Source organism: Mustelus asterias, chromosome 15, assembly GCF_964213995.1.
Source record: "Mustelus asterias chromosome 15, sMusAst1.hap1.1, whole genome shotgun sequence".
Classification (NCBI taxonomy): domain Eukaryota; kingdom Metazoa; phylum Chordata; class Chondrichthyes; order Carcharhiniformes; family Triakidae; genus Mustelus; species Mustelus asterias.
Genome location: NC_135815.1, coordinates 103,787,562 through 103,809,171, shown reverse-complemented (window position 1 = coordinate 103,809,171; position 21,610 = coordinate 103,787,562). Strand labels below are relative to the sequence as shown.

At 42.4% G+C, this 21,610-nt stretch overlaps 1 protein-coding gene across 1 annotated transcript in view; it reads right to left on the bottom strand.

The window, feature by feature from the left end:
* Nucleotides 1-17,730: 17,730 nt before the first annotated feature.
* Nucleotides 17,731-21,610, bottom strand: part of LOC144504716 (utrophin-like) — a 631,247-nt gene continuing 627,367 nt past the window's right edge. Inside the window, 2 exon segments of the mRNA XM_078230463.1 lie at nucleotides 17,731-18,911; nucleotides 19,923-19,945. Coding sequence (XP_078086589.1) covers nucleotides 18,900-18,911; nucleotides 19,923-19,945 — 35 coding nt within the window. The 3' untranslated portion in view covers nucleotides 17,731-18,899.

The window sequence follows — 21,610 nt, the reverse complement described above, 5'->3', positions numbered from 1 at the left end:
ACACTGTAATACATTGTAATGCTCCAGTACTGGATCCGAATCTGAGAACAATAGGTTGTAATGCTCCAGTAATGGATCAGAATCTGAGAACCATAGACTGTAATGTCCCAGTGCTGGACCAGAGTCTCAGAACAATAGACTGTGATGTGCCAATACTGGATCAGAATCTGAGAACAATAGATTGGAATGCTCAAATGCTGGATCAGAACCTGAGGACAATAGACTGCGCTGTTCCAATAATGGATCAGAATCTGAGAACAATGGAATGTAATGCCCAAATAATGGACCAGCATCTGGGAACAATGGATGGGGATGTCCCAATAATGGATCAGAACCTGAGAAGAATAGACTGTAATGTTCAAATAATGGATCAGAATCTGAGAACAATAAACTGTAATGTCCCAATGCTGGATCAGAATCTGAGAACAATGGACTGTAATGTCCCAATGCTGGATCAGAATCTGAGAACAATAGACTGCAATGTTCCAATATTGGATCAGAATCATAGAGCAATAGACTGTAATGTTCCAGTAATGGATCAGAATCTGAGAACAATAGACTGCAATGTTCCAAATTGGATCAGAATCTGACAACAATAGACTTCAATGTTCCAATAATGGATCAGAATCTGAGAACAATACACTGTAATGTTCAAATAATGGATCAGAATCTGGGAACCACAGACCGGGATGTTCCATTAATGGATCAAAACTGAGAACAATAGACTGTACAGTTCCGACACTGGATCAGAATCTGAGAACAATAGACTGAAAGGTTCCACTAATAGATCAGAATCGGAGAATAATAGACTGTGATGTTCCAACACTGGATCAGAATCTGAGAAAAATAGACCATAAATTTGCAATAATGAATCAAATCTGGGAACAATGGACCGGGATATTCCAATACCGGATCAGAATCTGAGAACAATAGACTGCAATGTTCCAATATTGGATCAGAATCTGAGAAGAATAGACTAATGTTCCAAGAATGAATCAGAACCTGAGAACAATAGACTGCAATGTTCGAATAATGGATCAGAATCTGAGAACCATAGACTGTAATGATCCAATACAGGATCAGAATCTGAGAACTGCAATGTTCGAATAATGGATCCGAATCTGAGAACAATAGACTTTAATGTCACAATAATGGATCAGAATCTGAGACAAATAGACTACAATGTTCCAATACTGGATTAGAATCTGACAACAAAAGACCATAATGTTCCAATCATGGATCAGAATCTGAGAACAATAGGTTGTAATGTTCCAATAATGGATCAGAAACTGGGAACAATGGAACAGGATGTTCCAATAATGGATCAGAATCTGGGAACAATAGATGGGGATGTTCCAATAATGGATCAGAACCTGAGAAGAATAGACTGTAATGTTCAAATAATGGATCAGAATCTGAGAACAATAAACTGTAATGTCCCAATGCTGGATCAGAATCTGAGAACAATGGACTGTAATGTCCCAATGCTGGATCAGAATCTGAGAACAATGGACTGTAATGTCCCAATGCTGGATCAGAATCTGAGAACAATAAACTGTAATGTCCCAATGCTGGATCAGAATCTGAGAACAATAAACTGTAATGTCCCAATGCTGGATCAGAATCTGAGAACAATAGACTGTAATTTTCCAGTAATGGATCAGAATCTGAGAACCATGGACTGTAATGTTCCAATACTGGATTTGAATCTGACAACAATAGACTATAATGTTCCAAAAATGGATCAGAATCTGAGAACAATAGACTGCAATGTTCCAATGCTGGATCAGAATCTGAGAACAATGGACTGTAATGTTCCAATAATGGATCAGAATCTGAGAACAATAGACTGCAATGTTCCAATAATGGATCAGAATCTGAGAACCATGGACTGTAATGTTCCAATACTGGATTTGAATCTGACAACAATAGACTATAATGTTCCAAAAATGGATCAGAATCTGAGAACAATAGACTGCAATGTTCCAATAATGGATCAGAATCTGAGAACAAAAGACTGTAATGTTCCAATAATGGATCAGAATCTGAGAACAATAGACTGTAATGTTCCAATACTGAATCAGATTCTGAGAACAATAGACTGTAATGTTCCAATAATGGATCAGAATCTGAGAACAAAAGACTGTAATGTTCCAATAATGGATCAGAATCTGAGAACAATAGACTGTAATGTTCCAATACTGAATCAGATTCTGAGAACAATAGACTGTAATGTTCCGATAATGGATCATAATCTGAGAACAATAGACTGCAATGTTCTAATACTGGATCAGAATCTGGGAACCACCGACCGGGATTTTCCATTAATGGATTTGTAACTGAGAATAATAGACTGTAAAGTTCCAACACTGGATCAGAATCTGAGAACAAAAGACTGTAATTTTCCAATCCAGGATCAGAATCTGAGAACAATAGACTGTAATGTTCCAATACTGGATCAGAAACTGGGAACAATAGACTGTAATGTTCCAATAATGGATCAGAATCTGAGAACAATAGACTGTAATGTTCCAATAATGGATCAGAATCTGAGAACAATAGTCTGCAATGTTCAAATACGGGATCAGAATCTGTGAACAATAAAGTAAAATGTTCCAATTCCTGATCAGAATCTGAGAACAATAGACTGCAATGTTCCAATACCTGATCAGAATCTGAGAGCTATGGACTGTAATGTTCCAATGCTGGATCAGAATCTGAGAACAATAGACTGCAATGTTCCAATACTGGATCAGAATCTGAGAACAGTGGACTGTAATGTTCCAAAAATGCATCGGAATCTGAGAACAGTAGACGGTAACGTTCCAACAATGGATCAGAATCTGAAAACAATAGACTGTAATATTCGAATAATGGATCAGAATCTGTGATCAAGAGACTGCAATGTTCCAATATCGGATCAGAATCTGAGAACAATAGACTGCAATGTTCCAATACCTGATCAGAATCTGAGACCTATGGACTGGAATGTTCCAATGCTGGATCGGAATCTGAGAATAGTGGACTGTAATGTTCCAAAAATGCATCGGAATCTGAGAACAGTAGACGGTAACGTTCCAACAATGGATGAGAATCTGAGAACAATAGACTATAATGTTCCAATCCTGGATCAGCATCTGAGTACAATAGACTGAAATGTTCCACTATTAGATCAGAATCTGAGAACAATAGACTGTAATATTCCAATAATAGAACATATAGAACATAGAACATAGAACATAGAAAGCCACAGCACAAACAGGCCCTTCGGCCCACAAGTTGCGCCGATCACATCCCCACCTCTAGGCCTATCTATAGCCCTCAATCCCATTAAATCCCATGTACTCATCCAGAAGTCTCTTAAAAGACCCCAACGAGTTTGCCTCCACCACCACCGACGTCAGCCGATTCCACTCACCCACCACCCTCTGAGTGAAAAACTTACCCCTGACATCCCCCCTGTACCTACCCCCCAGCACCTTAAACCTGTGTCCTCTCGTAGCAACCATTTCAGCCCTTGGAAATAGCCTCTGAGAGTCCACCCTATCCAGACCCCTCAACATCTTGTAAACCTCTATCAGGTCACCTCTCATCCTTCGTCTCTCCAGGGAGAAGAGACCAAGCTCCCTCAACCTATCCTCATAAGGCATGCCCCCCAATCCAGGCAACATCCTTGTAAATCTCCTCTGCACCCTTTCAATGGCTTCAACATCTTTCCTGTAATGAGGTGACCAGAACTGCGCGCAGTACTCCAAGTGGGGTCTAACCAGGGTCCTATAAAGCTGCAGCATTATCTCCCGACTCCTAAACTCAATCCCTCGATTAATGAAGGCTAGTACGCCATACGCCTTCTTGACCGCATCCTCCACCTGCGAGGCCGATTTAAGAGTCCTATGGACCCGGACCCCAAGGTCCCTCTGATCCTCTACACTGCTAAGAATGGTACCCTTCATTTTATACTGCTGCTCCATCCCATTGGATCTGCCAAAATGGATCACCACACACTTATCCGGGTTGAAGTCCATCTGCCACTTCTCCGCCCAGTCCTGCATTCTATCTATGTCTCGCTGCAACTTCTGACATCCCTCCAAACTATCCACAACACCACCTACCTTGGTGTCGTCAGCAAACTTACCAACCCATCCCTCCACTTCCTCATCCAGGTCATTTATGAAAATGACAAACAGCAAGGGTCCCAGAACAGATCCCTGGGGCACTCCACTGGTCACTGACCTCCATGCAGAGAAAGACCCCTCCACAGCCACTCTCTCAGAATCTAAGAACAATAGACTGCAATGTTCCAATAATGGATCAGAATCTAGGAACCATGGACCGGGATGTTCCAATAATGGATCAGAATCTGAGAACAATACACTGTAATGTTCAAATAACGGATCAGCTTCTGGGAACAATGGATGGGGATGTTCCAATAATGGATCAGAATCTGCGAATAATAGATTGTAATACAAAGAACAAAGAACAAAGAAAATTACAGCACAGGAACAGGCCCTTCGGCCCTCCAAGCTTGCCCTGACCATGCTGCCTGACTTAACTAAAACCCCCTACGCTTCTGGGGACCATATCCCTCTATTCCCATCTCATTCATGTACTTGTCAAAATGCCCCATAAAAGTCACTACCTTATCCGCTTCCACTACCTTCCCCGGCAACGAGTGCCAGGCACCCACCACTCTCTGTGTAAAAAATCTGCCTCGTACATCTCTTTTAAAACTTGCCCCTCGCACCTTAAACCTATGCCCCCTAGTAATTGACTCTTCCCCCCTGGGAAAAAGCTTCTGACTATCCACTCTGTCCATGCTTCTCATAATCTTGTAGACTTTGATCAGGTCTCCCCTCAACCTCCGTTGCTCCAGTGAGAATAAACCAAGTTTCTCCAACCTCTCCTCATAGCTAATGCCCTCCATACCAGGCAACATCCTGTACAACGGATGAATGAACACCGCTCGACAATCACCAGGCAAGACTGTTCTCTTCCTGTTGGGGAGCACTTCAGCGGTCACGGGCATTCGGCCTCTGATATTCAGGTAAGCGTTCTCCAAGGCGGCCTTCACGACACATGACGGCGCAGAGTTGCTGAGCAGAAACTGATAGCCAAGTTCCGCACACATGAGGACGGCCTCAACCAGGATATTGGGTTCATGTCACACTATCTGTAATCCCCACAGCTTGCCTGGACCTACAAAGTCTCACTGGCTGTCCTGTCAGGAGACAATACACATCTCTTTAGCCTGTCTTGATGATCTCTCCACTCACATTGTTTGTATCTTAAAGACTTGATTAGCTGTATTCGCATTCCAACCATTATTCTGTGAATTGAGTTTGTGTCTTTATATGCCCTGTTTGTGAACAGAATTCCCACTCACCTGAGGAAGGGGCTTAAGGGTCCAAAAGCTTGTGGCTTTTGCTACCAAATAAACCTGTTGGACTTTAACCTGGTGTTGTTGAACTACTTACTGTGTTTACCCCAGTCCCACGCCGGCATCTCCACTTCGATGGCTAAGCCAGTTCTCCACCCATCTAGCTAGCTCACCTTTTATCCCGTGAGATTTAACCTTTTGCACCAGCCTGCCATGAGGGACCTTGTCAAACGCTTTACTAAAATCCATATAGACAACATCCACGGCCCTTCCCTCATCAATCGTTTTTGTCACCTCCTCAAAAAACTCAACCAAATTTGTGAGGCATGACCTCCCTCGTACAAAACCATGCTATCGCTAATGAGATTATTCAGTTCTAAATCCTATCTCTAAGAATCTTCTCCAACAATTTCCCTGCCATGGACGTCAAGCTCACCGGCCTATAATTACCTGGGTTATCCTTGCTACCCTTCTTAAATAACGGGACCACATTTGCAATCCTCTGGGACCTCACCTGTGTCCAGTGAAGAGACAAAGATATCTGTTAGAGGCCCAGCAATTTCACCTCTTGCCTCCCTGAGGAGTCTAGGATAGATGCCATCCGGCCCTGGGGATTTGTCTGTCTGAATGTTTCCTAAAAAACCTTACACTTCCTCCCTTGTAATTGAGATTTTTTCTAACGGGTCAACACATCTTTCTGAGACACTACCAGTCAACATGTCCCTCTCCTTTGTGAATACTGATGCAAAGTATTTGTTTAGCATCTCACCTACTTCCTTTGGTTCTAAGCATAATTCCCCTCCTTTGTCCCTGAGAGGTCCGATTCTTTCCCTAACAACCCTCTTGTTCCTAACGTATGTATAAAATGCCTTAGGATTCTCCTTAATCCTGTCTGCCAATGACATTTCGTGACCCCTTTTTGCCCTTCTAAGTCCCTGTTTGAGTTATTTTCTACTTTCTCTGCCTTCCTCCAGTGCTCCATCTGTTTTTAGCTGCCTGGACCTCATGTATGCCTCTTTTTTCTTTTTGATTAGACCCACAATTTCACTGGTTATCCACGGCTCTCGAATCCTACCTTTCCTATCCTTCCTCTTTACAGGCACATGCCTGTCCTGCAGTCCTATCAGCTGCCCCTTAAAAGACTCCCACATGCCAGATGTGGATTTACCCTCGAACAGCCTCTCCCAATCAACAGCCACCAAATCCTGCCTAATCCGGCTGTAGTTAGCCTTCCCCCAATTCAGCACCTTACCCATAGGACAACACTCATCTTTTTCCAATACTATCCTAAAGTTTACAGAATTGTGGTCACTATTTGCCACATGTTCCCCGACTGAAACTTTAATGACCTGACCGGGCTCATTCCCCAGTACTAGGTCCAGTATAGCCCCCTCTCTAGTTGGACTGTCAGCATATTGTTCCAAAGAAACTTCCTGTATGCATTTTATAAATTCTTCCCCGTCCAGGCCCCCAGCCCTAAGCGATTTCCAGTCTATGTGAGGAAAATTAAAGTCTCCCACTACAACAACCCTATTTTTTCTGCACCTGTCCAGAATCTCCTTACATATCCATTCCTCAACTTCCCGTGGGCTGTTGGGAGGCCTGTAGTATACCCCCAGCATAGTGACTGCGCCCTTCCTATTTCTGAGCTCCACCCAGTGACTCGTTACCTGACCCTTCCAAATTGTCCACCTTCTGTACATAGAACATAGAACAGTACAGCACAGAACAGGCCCTTCGGCCCACGATGTCGTGCCGAGCTTTATCTGAAACCAAGATCAAGCTATCCCACTCCCTATCATCCTGGTGCGCTCCAATAACCGCTTAAATGTTCCTAAAGTGTCTGACTCCACTATCACTGCAGGCAGTCCATTCCACACCCCAACCACTCTCTGCGTAAAGAACCTACCTCTGATATCCTTCCTATATCTCCCACCACGAACCCTATAGTTATGGCCCCTTGTAATAGCTCCATCCACCCGAGGAAATAGTCCTTGAACGTTCACTCTATCTATCCCCTTCATCATTTTATAAACCTCTATTAAGTCTCCCCTCAGCCTCCTCCACTCCAGGGAGAACAGCCCTAGCTCCCTCAGCCTTTCCTCATAAGACCTGCCCTCCAAACCAGGCAGCATCCTGGTAAATCTCCTCTGCACTCTTTCCAGCGCTTCCACATCCTTCTTATAGTGAGGTGACCAGAACTGCACACAATATTCCAAATGTGGTCTCACCAAGGTCCTGTACAGTTGCAGCATAACCCCACGGCTCTTAAACTCCAACCCCCTGTTAATAAAAGCTAACACACTATAGGCCTTCTTCACAGCTCTATCCACTTGAGTGGCAACCTTTAGAGATCGGTGGATATGGACCCCAAGATCTCTCTGTTCCTCCACAGTCTTCAGAACCCTACCCTTGACCCTGTAATCCACATTTAAATTAGTCCTACCAAAATGAATCACCTCACATTTATCAGGGTTAAACTCCATTTGCCATTTTCCAGCCCAGCTTTGCATCCTATCTCTGTCTCTTTGCAGCCTACAACAGCCCTCCACCTCATCCACTACTCCACCAATCTTGGTGTCATCAGCAAATTTACTGGTCCACCCTTCAGCCCCCTCCTCTAAGTCATTAATAAAAATCACAAAGAGGAGAGGACCAAGCACTGATCCCTGCGGCACTCCGCTAGCAACCTGCCTCCAATCTGAAAATTTTCCATCGACCACCACCCTCTGCCTTCGATCAGACAGCCAGTTACCTATCCAATCGGCCAACTTTCCCTCTATCCCACACCTCCTCACTTTCATCATAAGCCGACCATGGGAGACCTTATCAAACGCCTTACTAAAATCCATGTACCGCTGTAATATGCTCCCTAACCAGCATTGCTACTCCCCCACCTCTCCTAGCCCCTCCTCTGTCTCACCTAAAACACTTATACCCCAGAATATTCAGCTGCCAGTCCTGTCCTTTTAACCAAGTCTCCATCACTGCAACTACATCCAAGTTCCGCACAAGCATTAAGGCTCTAAGCTCGTCTGTCTTGCCCGTGACGCTCCTTGCATTGAAGGAGATGCACTCCAGACCTCCAGGCCCACTGAGGTCATCCTCCCCCAGAATGCTCTTCCTCTTAGATAGCCTTGTCTTGGCCCCAACCTCGTCCCCAGCCTCTGTGTTTATTGACCTATTGTTCTGATCCCCACCCCCCTGCCACATTAGTTTAAACCCACCCGAACCGCACTAGCAAAACTCCCAGCTGGGATATTCGTGCCCCTCCAGTTTAGGTGTAACCCATCCTTCTTGTACAGGTGCCATCCTCTCTTGAAGACTTCCCAGTGATCCATGAATTTGAAACTCTCTCTCCTGCACCAGTCCTTTAGCCATGCGTTCAGCTGTGCAGTCTCCCTGTTCCTAGCCTCGCTCGCACGTGGCACTGGGAGTAGTCTAGAGATCGCTACCCTAGAGGCCCTGCTTTTCAGCCTACTACCCAACTCCCTGAATTGCTCTCTCAGGACTTCCCTGCTCTTTCTGCCTACGTCATTTGCACCAATGTGGACAATGGCGTCTGTCCGGTTACCCGCGCCTTTTAGGATGCTTCCTACCCACTCAGAGACATCCAGGACCCCGGCACCAGGGAGGCAGACTACCATCCTGAAGCCTCGTTTGCGCCCACATAACCGCCTGTCTGTGCATCCCCCACTACTATTGCTCTCATAGTCCCCCTCTTTCCCGTCTGGGCCACAGAGCCCAATTCCGTGCCAGAGACCTGGTCACCGTGGCTTACCCCTGGAGCGTCATCCCCCCCCCCCCCCCCCAGTATCCAAAACGGTATACTTATTCTGGAGGGGGACAACCACAGGGGATCCCATCACTGACTGCTCTCTCCCCTCCTCTCTCCCGTCTGACACCCATCCCTTACTGTTAAGGTGGACAACCACCGGGGTACTCTCTGGTACGTGACCTTTACCCTTCCTAACCATGACCCACGTGTCTCCCTCCCGTGGCCCTGGTGTGACGACCTGCCTGTAACTTCTCTCTATTAGCCTCTCATTTTCCCTGACAAGACTAAGGTCAGCGAGGCGCAGCTCCAGTTCACTAACGCGGTCTCTCAGGAGCTGCAGTTCGACGCACCTGGCGCAGATATGGACTTCCAGGAGGCTACGCGACTCCATGAACTCCCACATCCGACACCGACTGCAACAAACTGGCCTCCCACTCATCATTACCCCTTTCTTTAAATTACTGGAAGAACGAAGAACAGAACCTACCCTGCCTCTGCCTGTTTACGCCGAAGCCCGCTGAGCCAAAGCCCTTCAGCTCTCACTCTGCTCCCTGCTCACTCCGCTGCCCGCTAACGAAGCTGCCCGCTGGATAGTGCGGCCTACCTTTTAAACTTTATGCGCTAAAGAAAACCCCTTCCCAGCTCACCCCACGGCCCACTTCTGCTTAACTTTTAAAGTAACTTTTTAACAAAAACCCCGCGAAAAACTAAAAATTAACCAGTCGCTTACCTTCACTCTCCCGCCACAAATCGATCCTCCTCTCAGCTTGTTCTGATGAACAATGAGAATGATTTGCCAGGTGAGTGTCTATTATATATATATATATTTAAAACCCTTCCCAGCTCACATTACCCCACAATTGTCCGGATTAAACTCCATCTGCCATCTCTCCGCCCAAGTCTCCAACTGATCTATATCCTGCTGTATCCTCTGATGGTCCTCATCGCTATCTACAAATCCACCAACCTTTGTGTCGTCCGCAAACTTACTAATCAATCCAGTTACCTTTTCTTCCAAATCATTTATATATATTACGAACAGCAAAGGTCCCAGCACTGATCCCTGAGGAACACCACTTGTCACAACCCTCCATTCAGAAACGCACCCTTCCACTGCTACCCTCTGTCTTCTTTGACCGAACCAGTTTTGTATCCACCTTGCCAGCTCACCTCTGATCCCATGCGACTTCACCTTCTGCACCAGGCTGCCATGAAGGACCTTGTCAAAGGCCTTACTGAAGTCCATGTAGACACCATCCACTGCTCTACCCTCATCAATCATCTTTGTCACTTCCTCAAAAAACTCGATCAAGTTCATGAGACACGACCTCCCCTTCACAAAACCATGTTGCCTCTCACTAATACGTCCACTTATTTCCAATGTTCCAATAATGGATCAGAATCTGAGAACAATAAAAGTGGGTAAAGTGGTAAATGCGGGGTCACTTTTAACATTTAAGAAAAACTTGGACGGGTTCATGGATGAGAGGGGTGTGGAGGGTTATGGTCCAAGTGCAGGTCAGTGGGACTACGCAAAAAATGGTTCGGCACAGACAAGAAGGGCCAAAAGGCCTGTTTCTGAGCTGTAATTTTCTATGGTTCTATGGTAATAGACTGCAATGTTCCAATACTGGATCAAAATCTCTGAACAATAGACTGTAATGTTCCAATACTGGATCAGAATCTGAGAACAATATACTGTAATGTTCACAATACTGGATCAGAATCTGAGAACAATAGAATGTAATGTTCTAATAATGGATCAGTATCTGAGAACAATAGACCGTAATGTTGCAATACAGGATCAGAATCTGAGAACAATAGACTGCAATGTTCCAATAATGGATCAGAAACTGGGAACAATGGAACGGGATGTTCCAATAATGGATCAGAATCTGAGAACAATAGACTCCAATATTCCAATAATGGATCAGAATCTGAGACAAATAGACGGCAAAGTTCCAATAATGGATCAGAAACTGAGAAATGTAGACCGTAATTTTGCAATATAGGATCAGAATCTGAGAACAATTGACTGCAATGTTCAAATACTGGAACAGAATCTGACAACAGTAGACTGCAATGTTCCAATACTGGACCATAATCTGATAACAATAGACTGTAATGTTCGAATAATGGATCAGGATCTGAGAACAATAGAATGTAATGTTCCGATAATGGATCAGAATCTGAGAACAATAGACTGTAATGTCCCAGTAATGGATCACAATCTGAGAACAATAGATTGCAATGTTCCAATAATGGATCAGAAACTGGGAACAATAGACTACAATGTTCCAATACTAGATCAGAATCTGAGAGCAATAGAGTGCAATGTTGCAATAATAGATCAGAATCTGGGAAAAATAGACTACAACGTTCCAATAATGGATCAGAATCTGAGAAATATAGACCATAATGTTCCAATAATGAATCAAATCTGGGAACAATGGACCAGGATTGCTCCTCTAATGGATCAGAATCTGAGAACAATAGACTGTAACGTTCCAATAAAGGGTCATAATCTGAGAACAATAGACTGTAATGTTCCAATACTGAATCAGAATCTGAGAATAATACACTGTAATGCTCAAATACTGGATCAGAATCCGAGAACAATAGACTGTAATGTTCCAATACTGGATCAGAATCTGAGAATAATACACTGTAATGCTCAAATACTGGATCAGAATCCGAGAACAATAGACTGTAATGTTCCAATACTGGATCAGAATCTGAGAATAATACACTGTAATGCTCAAATACTGGATCAGAATCTGAGAACAATAGAGTGCAAAGTTCCAACACTGGATCAGAATCTGAGAATAGACTGTAATGTCCCAGTAATGGATCACAATCTGAGAACAATAGATTGCAATGTTCCAATACTGGATCAGGATCTGAGAACAATAGATTGCAATGTTCCAATACTGGATCAGAATCTGCTCAAATACTGGATCAGAATCTGAGATCAATAGAGTGCAATGTTCCAATAATGGATCAGAATCAAAGAACAATAGACTCTAAAGTTCCAATACTGGATCAGAATCTGGGAACAATAGATCAGAATGTTGTAATACTGGATCAGAATCTAAAATGTTCCAATACTGGATCAGAATCTGCGAACAATAGATTGGAATGTCCCAATACTGGATCAGAATCTGAGAACAATAGCTTCAATGATCCAATAATGGATCAGAATCTGAGAACAATAGACTGCAATGTTTGAATAATGGATCCGAATCTGAGACAATAGACTGCAATTTTCCAATAATGCAACAGAATCTGATAATAATAGACTGCAATTTTGCAATAATGGATCCAAATCTAAGAACAATAGACTGTAATGTTCCAAAAATGGATCAGAATCTGAGAACAATAGACTGCAATGTTCCAAAAATGTATCGAAATCTGAGAACAATAGACTGTAATGTTCCAGTGATGGCTCAGAATCTGAGAACCGTAGACTGTAATGTTCCAGTTAAGGATCAGAATCTGAGAACAGTAGACTGCAAAGTTCCAATAATGGATCAGAGTCTGAGAACAATAGACTGTAATGTTCGAACAGTGGATCCGATTCTGAGAACAATAGAATGTAATGATCCTATACTGGATTAGAATCTGAGAACAATAGACTGTAATGTTCCAATAATGGATCAGAATCTGAGAACCAGAGACTGCAATGTTCCAGAACTGCATCAGAATCTGAGAACAATAGACTGTAATGTTCCCATACTGGATCAGAATCTGGGAGCAATAAACTGGGATGTTATAATGGATCAGAATCTGAGAAGAATACACTGTAATGTTCAAACACTGGATCAGTTTCCGAGAACAATAGTCTGCAATGTTCCAAATTGGATCAGAATCTGAGAACAATAGACTACAATGTTCCAATACTGGATCAGAATCTGAGAACAATAGACTGGAATGTTCCAATAATGGATTAGAATCTGAGAACAATAGACTTGAATGTTACACGAAGGGATCAGAGTCAGAGAATACTAGACTGTAATGTTCCAAGAATCGAACAGAATCTGGGAACAATAGAGTGGGATGTTCGTATGCTGGATCAGAACCTGAGAACAATAGTCTGTAATGTTCCAGTAAAGGATCAGAATCTGAGAACCATAGATTGCAAAGTTCCAACAGTGGATCAGAATCTGAGAACAATGGAACGGTATGTTCCAATAATGGATCAAAATCTGAGAACAATAGACTGTAATGTTCCAATAATGGATCAGCATCTGGGAACAATGGATGGGGATGCTCCAATAATAGATCAGAATCTGAGAGCAATAGACTGTAATGTTCCAATAATGGATCAGAATCTGAGAACAATAGACTGTAATGTTCCAGTAATGAATCAGACTCTGAGAACAATAGACTGTAATGGTCCAATACTGGATCAGATTCTGAGAACAATAGACTGTAATGTTCCAGTAATGAATCAGACTCTGAGAACAATAGACTGTAATGGTCCAATACTGGATCAGATTCTGAGAACAATAGACTGCAATGTGCCAATACTGGATCAGAATCTGAGAACAATAAACTGTAATGTTACAATACTGAATCAGGATCTGAGAACAATAGACTGCAATGTTCCAATTTTGGATCAGATTCTGAGAACAATGGACTGTAATGTTCCAATAATGGATCAGAATCTGGGAACAACAGTCCGGGATGTTCCAATAATGGATCAGAATCAGAGAACAATAGATTTTAAGTTCCAATAATGGATCATAATCTGGGAACAATGCATGGGGATGTTCCAATAATGGATCAGAACCTGAGAACAATAGACTGTAATGTTCGAATAATGGATACGAATCTGGGAACAATAGACGTAATGTTCCAGCACCAGATCAGACTCTGAGAACAACAGACTGTAATGGTCCAATAATGGATCAGAATTTGTGAACGATAGACTGTAATGTTCCAATACTGGATCAGATTCTGAGGACAATAGACTCTAATTTTCCAAAAATGGATCAGAATCTGAGAACAATAAACCGTAATGTTCCAATAATGCATCAAATCTGGAAACAATGGACTGGGATGCTCCAATAATGGATCAGAATCTGAGAACAATAAACTGTAATGTTACAATACTGAATCAGGATCTGGGAACAATAGACTTGAATGTTCCAATAATGGATCAGAAGCACAGAACAATAGACTGCAGTGTTCCAATAGCGGATCAAAATCTGAGAACAATAAACTGTAAAGTTCCAATACTGGATTAGAATCTGAGAACCACAGACTGCAATGTTCCAATAATGGATCAGAATCAGAGAACAATAGATTTTAAGTTCCAATAATGGATCATAATCTGGGAACAATGCATGGGGATGTTCCAATAATGGATCAGAACCTGAGAACAATAGACTGTAATGTTCGAATAATGGATAAGAATCTGGGAACAATAGACGTAATGTTCCAGCACCAGATCAGACTCTGAAAACCACAGACTGCAATGTTCCAATAATGGATCGGAATCTGAGATCAATAGACTGCAATGTTCGAAAATAGATCAGAATCTGAGAACAATAGACTGCAATATTGTTCAATAGATTAAGGTACACGGAATTGGGGGTAAAGTGTTAGCGTGGATTGAGGATTGGCTATCTAACAGGAAGCAGAGAGTTGGAATAAATGGGTGCTTTTCTGGTTGGCAGTTGGTGACTAGTGGCGTGCCACAGGGATCGGTGCTGGGCCTCAACTGTTTACTATATACATAGACGATCTGGAGGAGGGGACCAAGTGTAGGGTAACAAAGTTTGCGGATGACACAAAGATGAGTGGGAAAGCGAATTGCGTGGAGGATGCGGAAAGTCTGCAGAGAGATTTGGATAGGCTAAGTGAGTGGGCGAGGATCTGGCAGATGGAGTATAACGTTCACAAGTGTGAGGTTATCCACTTTGGAAGGAATAATAGTAAAATGGACTATTATTTAAATGGTGAAAAATTACAACATGCTACTGTGCATAGGGACCTGGGGGTCCTTGTGCATGAATCGCAAAAACTCAGTTTGCAGGTGCAGCAGGGGATCAAGAAGGCAAATGGAATGTTGGCCTTTATCGCGAAGGGGATGGACTATAAAAACAGGGAGGTCTTGCTGCAATTGTACAAGGTACTGGTGAGGCCGCAACTAGAGTACTGTGTGCAATTTTGGTCCCCTTATTTGCAGAAGGATATATTGGCCTTGGAGGGTGTACAGAGAAGGTTCACCAGGTTGATACCGGAGATGAGGGGTTAGCTTATGAGGAGAGATTAAGTAGATTGGGCCTGTACTCGTTGGGAGTTCAGAAGGCTGAGGGGAGAGCTTATAGAGGCACATAAGATAATGAAGGGGCTAGACAGGGTAGAGGCAGAGATTCTTTCCACTAAGAAAGGAAACAAGAACTAGAGGACACAGCCTCAAAATAAGGGGGAGTCAGTTTAGAACAGAGTTGAGGAGGAACTTCTTCTCTCAGAGGGTAGTGAATCTCTGGAATTCTCTGCCCATTGAAGCAGTGGAGGCTACCTCGTTAAATATGTTTAAGTCACAGGTAGATATATTTCTGATCAATAAGGGAATTAAGGGTTATGGGGAGCGGGCGGCAAGTGGAACTAAACCACTATCAGATCAGCCATGATCTTATTGAATGGCAGGGCAAGCTCGAGGGGCTAGATGGCCTACTCCGGCTCCTATTTCTTATGTCCTTATTGAGGGAGATTGGATATTGGACAGATATATTGGAGAGATTGGCGTCATTTTCCTTGGAGCAGAGGAGATTGAGGGGGGGATATGATTGAAATGTATAAACGTATGAGGGGCATAGATAGGCACCTTTCCCGCATTTAAGGTAAGGGGCAGGAGGTTTAGAGGGAATTTGAGGAAAAACCTTTTTACTCAAAGGCTGGTGGGAGTCTGGAACTCACTGCCTGAAAGGATGATGGAGTCAGAGGCCCTCATAATATTTAAGAAATATTTAGAGCTACACTTGTGATGCCAAGGCATACAAAGCTATGGGCCAAGTGCTGGAAAATGGGATTAGAATAGTTAGGTGGTTTGCACCAGTGCAGGTGCGATGGGCCTTTTTTCTGTGGTGTATACCTCTATTAATGTTTGGATAATAACCTGTGGATAACCTCACATTTATCCACATTATATTGCATCTGCCATGTAGTTGCCCACTCATTCAACTTGTCTCGATTATTTTGAAGCATTTCTGCATCATCCTCACTGTATACCCTCCCAGCTAGCTTTGTGTCATCTGCAAATTTGGAGATTTACGTTTAGTTTCCTCATCCAAATCATTAATGTACATTACAAATAGCTGGGGCCAAAGGACTGATCCCTATGGTACCCCACTAGCCTGCCACTTGGAAAAAAAACATCTATTCTAAATCTTTGTTTCCTATCTGCCACCCAGTTTTCTATCCATCTCAATTCACTACCCCTAATTCCATGCGCTTTAATTTTACACACTAATCTCTTACGTGGAGCATTGTCAAAAGCCTTCTCAAAGTCCAAATAAACCACATCCACTGGCTCCCCCTTATCAACTCTATTAGTTATATCCTCAAAAAATTCCAGTAAATTTGCCAAGTATGATTTCCCTTTCATCATGGTGATTCTGTCTGATCCTGTTATTGTTTTCCAAGTCCTCTGCTATTTAATCTTTTACAATGGACCCTAGCATTTTCCCCAGTACCAATGTCAGGCTGACTGCTTTATAATTCCATTTTCTCTCTACCTGCCTTTTTAAACAGTGTGATTACATTAGCTACCCTCCAATCTGTAGGAACTGGCAATAATTTCTTGAACAAGTACAGGAGCAGAGATGTATTCCTCCAATTAGGCAGGGCCTCGGTGAGGCCACACCTAGGATATTGTGTGCAGTTTTGGTCTCCTTATCTGAGGAAAGCTGTTCTTGTTATAGAGGGAATGCAGCTAAGGTTTACCATACTGGGATGGCGGGACTGACATATAAGGAAAGATTGAGTCGGTTAGGATTATATTTGATGGAGTTCAGAAGAATGAGGGGCGATTTCATGGAAACATATAAAATTCTACCAGGAATAGATGCAGGAAGGATGTTCCTGATAGTGGGAGAGATCTAAACCATAGGTCATAGTTTAAGGATAAATGGTAAACCTTTTAATCTGAGATTAGGAGAAATTTCTTCACCCAGAGAGTGGTGAGCCTGTGGAATTCACTACCAGAAAGCAGGCAAGCCAAAACAATTTCAAGGAACTAGATATAGCTCTTGGGGTTAAAGGGATCAAATGATCTGAGGGAAAAGCAGGAACAAGCTATTGAGTTGGCTGATCAGCCATACTGAATGGTGAAGAAGACTCAAAGGGCCAAACAGCCTATTCCTATCTTCTATATTTCTGAGTCTTTTGATTCCAATCACAGTTGACAATAACTCATGGAGTGAAATAGTAGCTTCATGTCATTTGATGAAAGCAGTATAAGGGCAAGTCAATACTGATAGACTGACCTCCTCCACTGTTACCAGAATTGAAAACTTGTGACAAGAGATAATGGAGAGATCCTTCAGTATCCAAAGTCTGATAGTTTCATAATGTTTAAGACAATAAGATGAAGTTTAATATTAACAACAGTGCAGATTTTAGCTTATAAACAGCCATAAGATTTGTTTTATCCACAAGAGAACATTGCAATGTTACAAAGAAATTCATACTAACAGCAGGAGCTATACAGAGAAAAATTAAAAGTTATTTTCTGTTCTTGCGTTATATAAATGAACTTTATTTTGAATGAAATGTGTAGTGATGTCAGATGTGATCAGGATCTAAGCTAAAAGACAACACTGCCTTTACATGTTAAAATATAACATATATAACATCAATTATTGAACTAAGAAGGATGAGAAAGTTTACAGTGTAGCGATGCTGCCTACCTAACGACCAGGAATCACATCACTGGGGGGAGGGAGAGGGGGTTAACACATGTGTATTAAATTGGGCTGATCTTCATAAATTTTGACAGGATGCATCAAAAGAGAATATTGCAATGTCACCAAGTCACTACTGATCAAATACATGGATTATTTATGCCATTTAGTTTGATGAAAATGAAGGTTTTGTATGCCAGGGAATATATTACGTAAGAAGCAATATTGAAGAAGGGAGAGTCTTGAGGTAGAAAGGTGGTCATGGCTTTACATTGTTACAATACATTAAAATAATCACCCTATTCATAAAATTTGTTTGGGCACAGAAATTCACACTGCAGAGGAGAAAACGTCCCCTCTCATAATTGCAAGACTTTGGCAGAACTTTAAAATAAACAACTTTCTTAGGCACACAGCCAGCATTCAGACACACCTGTAAGGCTTTGTTTTCCAAGAGGGTGGCATTACAGAGAGTAGCATTTTCTTTAAAACATTGTAAAATGCGGATACAGTTTGAGAACAATATTCTGTTACACCAGTAGTAAAAAGTGATTTTAAAAAGTCCCCCTCCCCAAATGCTGCACGTTTATACATAGTAGCATAAGTTTCAGAGTCCAACGTTTTATACTTCATTATTTTACAATTGCATAGTAAAAGAAGCAAAGAGGAACAGACTTGTTGGGTCTCCACAGGTAAGCTCCTTCAATGAGACCAATTGGTGGAACTGATATTCTTTGAAGGTCCCATTCAGTTTCATTATTATTCACAACTGCTTCTAGTCATACAGGAAGTAGTGGTCTCAATGCAAGTGTCTGCTGTATGGAACATATTGTTACATCATTACCTGCGAGATACAAAAGAACACATTCAATTATTTTAGCTCTGCATCAGATACTACAACCAAACATGGAGATACATTCAGCACTAAATGTGTTCAAGAGGCGGCTGGATATAGCACTTGGGACGAATGGGATCAAAGGTTATGGGGAGAAAGCAAGATTAGGTTATTGAGTTGGATGATCAGCCATGATCATAATGAATGGTGGAGCAGGCTCAAAGGGCCGAATGGCCTCTTCCTGCACCTTACTTCTATGTTTCTATATTAAACCTACCTTTAGCAAGTGTCTTATGAAGCATGTGGAAGCTTTTGCTCACAGTGGATTGAGTATGCACAACGGTTATGAATTTATGCATTTTTCTGAACAATAATGATGTTAGAATTAGAAATCTAACTATGTTTAACTATTGTGAAAACCTATCTGGTTGACTAATGCCCCTTTAGAGAAAGAAATCTGCCGTCCTGGTCTGGCCTAATTGTGACTTCAGATCCACAGCAATGTGGCTGCGCTGAACTGCACTCTGAAATGAGGCAGTGATGGGCAATAAATGCTGACTCATCCAGTGATGCCCACACCCCATGAATGAATATAACAAATGAGTGATTGTAATGCTGGAGTTAGCAAGCCCGGGGCTTCAACTTTCATCAGGACAAGTTGTAAAAATCCTGCACTGTAAAAATACCAAAGTCATGAACTGCAGGTAAGGGAAACCAAACTTCAGGGCAGGCTTTACAATTTTTAACATTGAATGCTTTTGTTTCAGCAGCCAATAGCTGCAAAACCCTCTCCAATGTTATGGCTTGCAGTTTGGGAAAACAGAACATGGTCCTGTGATAATGCCACGCTGGGATTGGAGTGCTATGTTTCTGAATGATTTATGTTGAGAGTTGCCCTTCATGTGTTCCTTCCTACTGTGAAAGTGGCTGGGATGAAACTCGGCAAGAGACTTCACCCTCTCTTTCAACCCTGCGAAAGAAATCTAATTTCTTATACATAAAACATGCAAAGAATCTTACCTGTTGCCTTGTAGTAAAACTTGCTGTGATTATGTGGGAAGGAAGGAAAAACCAGGCATTAGTAAAAGTGGGTTAAACTGTGAAGTGAAAATATCATCATCAGGGTCCTGCAAATGCAATTCATACAAACATTCTCTTTTTGATTCTAGTCAATGAGAAGTATTGATGGCATCATATGGAAGAATTATCTCCATCAGGTTCGACAGTTCATTGCCAGCTTCGCCACACTGCGGGAAGTGAATTCAAAAATAATTCCTTTCAGAGTCAGAGAATCATTGCAGCACAAAAGGAAGCCAATCGGCTCATCAAGTCCAGGCTGGCTCTCCATAAAGCTATCCAGTCAGTCCCAATATCCCATTCTATCTCCATAACTTTGTAGGTTTATTTTCCTCAAATCTCCATCCAATTTCCTCTGCTTCAACCACCCTCATACACAGCAAATTCCAGCTCATTACCACTTGTTGCTGAATAACATTTATTCCTCATAGCCACCCTGCACCTCTTCCCACAAACCATAAATCAGTGCCTCTTGTTCATTGAACCATCAGCTAATGACAACAGCTTTTCCTTGTCTACTTGATTTATGCACGTCATAATCTTGTATACCTCTATAAAATCTCACCTCAATCTTTTTGCTACAAGGAGAACAACCTCAGCTTCTCCAACCTAAATCGTTGCTTTTCTACTCAAACCTCTGTACCTGAAGCCCAAGACACCATATGATTCTGCTAGTACCATATGCTTCTGGGGCGGCACAGTGGTTAGCACGGCTGCCTCACAGCGCCAGGTTCAATTCCTGGCTTGCGTCACTGTCTGTGCAGAGTCTGCACATTCTCCCCATGTCTGCATGGGATTCTTCAGTTCCAGTTTCCTCCGACAGTCCAAAAGACGTGCTGGCCATGCTAAATTAGGTGCATTGGCCATGCTAAATTCTCCCTCAGTGTATCCGAACATGTGCCAGAGTGTGGCGACTAGGGGATTTTTACAGTAGCTTCATTGCAGTGTTAATTACTTGTGACAGTAATAAATAAACTTTATAGACTCAGTTACTCCCTCAATAGGTCCTGCTACATTCAAAGATTTATGCACATGAACCCACAGGTCTCCTTATCCTGCTCACTTTCTAGAACTGTGCCATTAAGTCAATATTGCCTCTCCTATAATGTGAATATATGTGAAGTTATTTCAGTAGAAAATGCAGAAAGGCAGAGTATTTATTAAATGCTGAGAGGTTGGGAAGTGCGGGTGTCCAAAGTGCCCTGGTGTCCTTGTTCATGAGTCAGCAAAGGTTAATATACAGGTTCAGTAATTAGGAAGGCAAATGGTACGTTGGCCTTCACTACACGGGAATTTGAGTACAGGAATAAAGATGTCTTGTTGCAGTTGTATGTATCCTTGGTGAGACCTCACCCAGAGTATTCTGTACATTTTTGGTCCCCTGACCTGCTATAAAGGGAGTGCAAAGGAGGTTCATTAGATGGGCTCTGATGAAGAGTTATCCAGACTTGAAATGTTGGCTCTGTTCTCTCTCCACAGTTGCTGTCAGACCTGCTGAGATTTTCAAGCATTTTCTGTTTTTGTTTCAGATTCCAGCATCTGCAGTAATTTGCTTCCACCAGATTAATCCCTGCGATGGCAGGATTGTCTTGAGGAGAGAGTGTGGAGACTGGGTCTGTATTCCTTGGAGG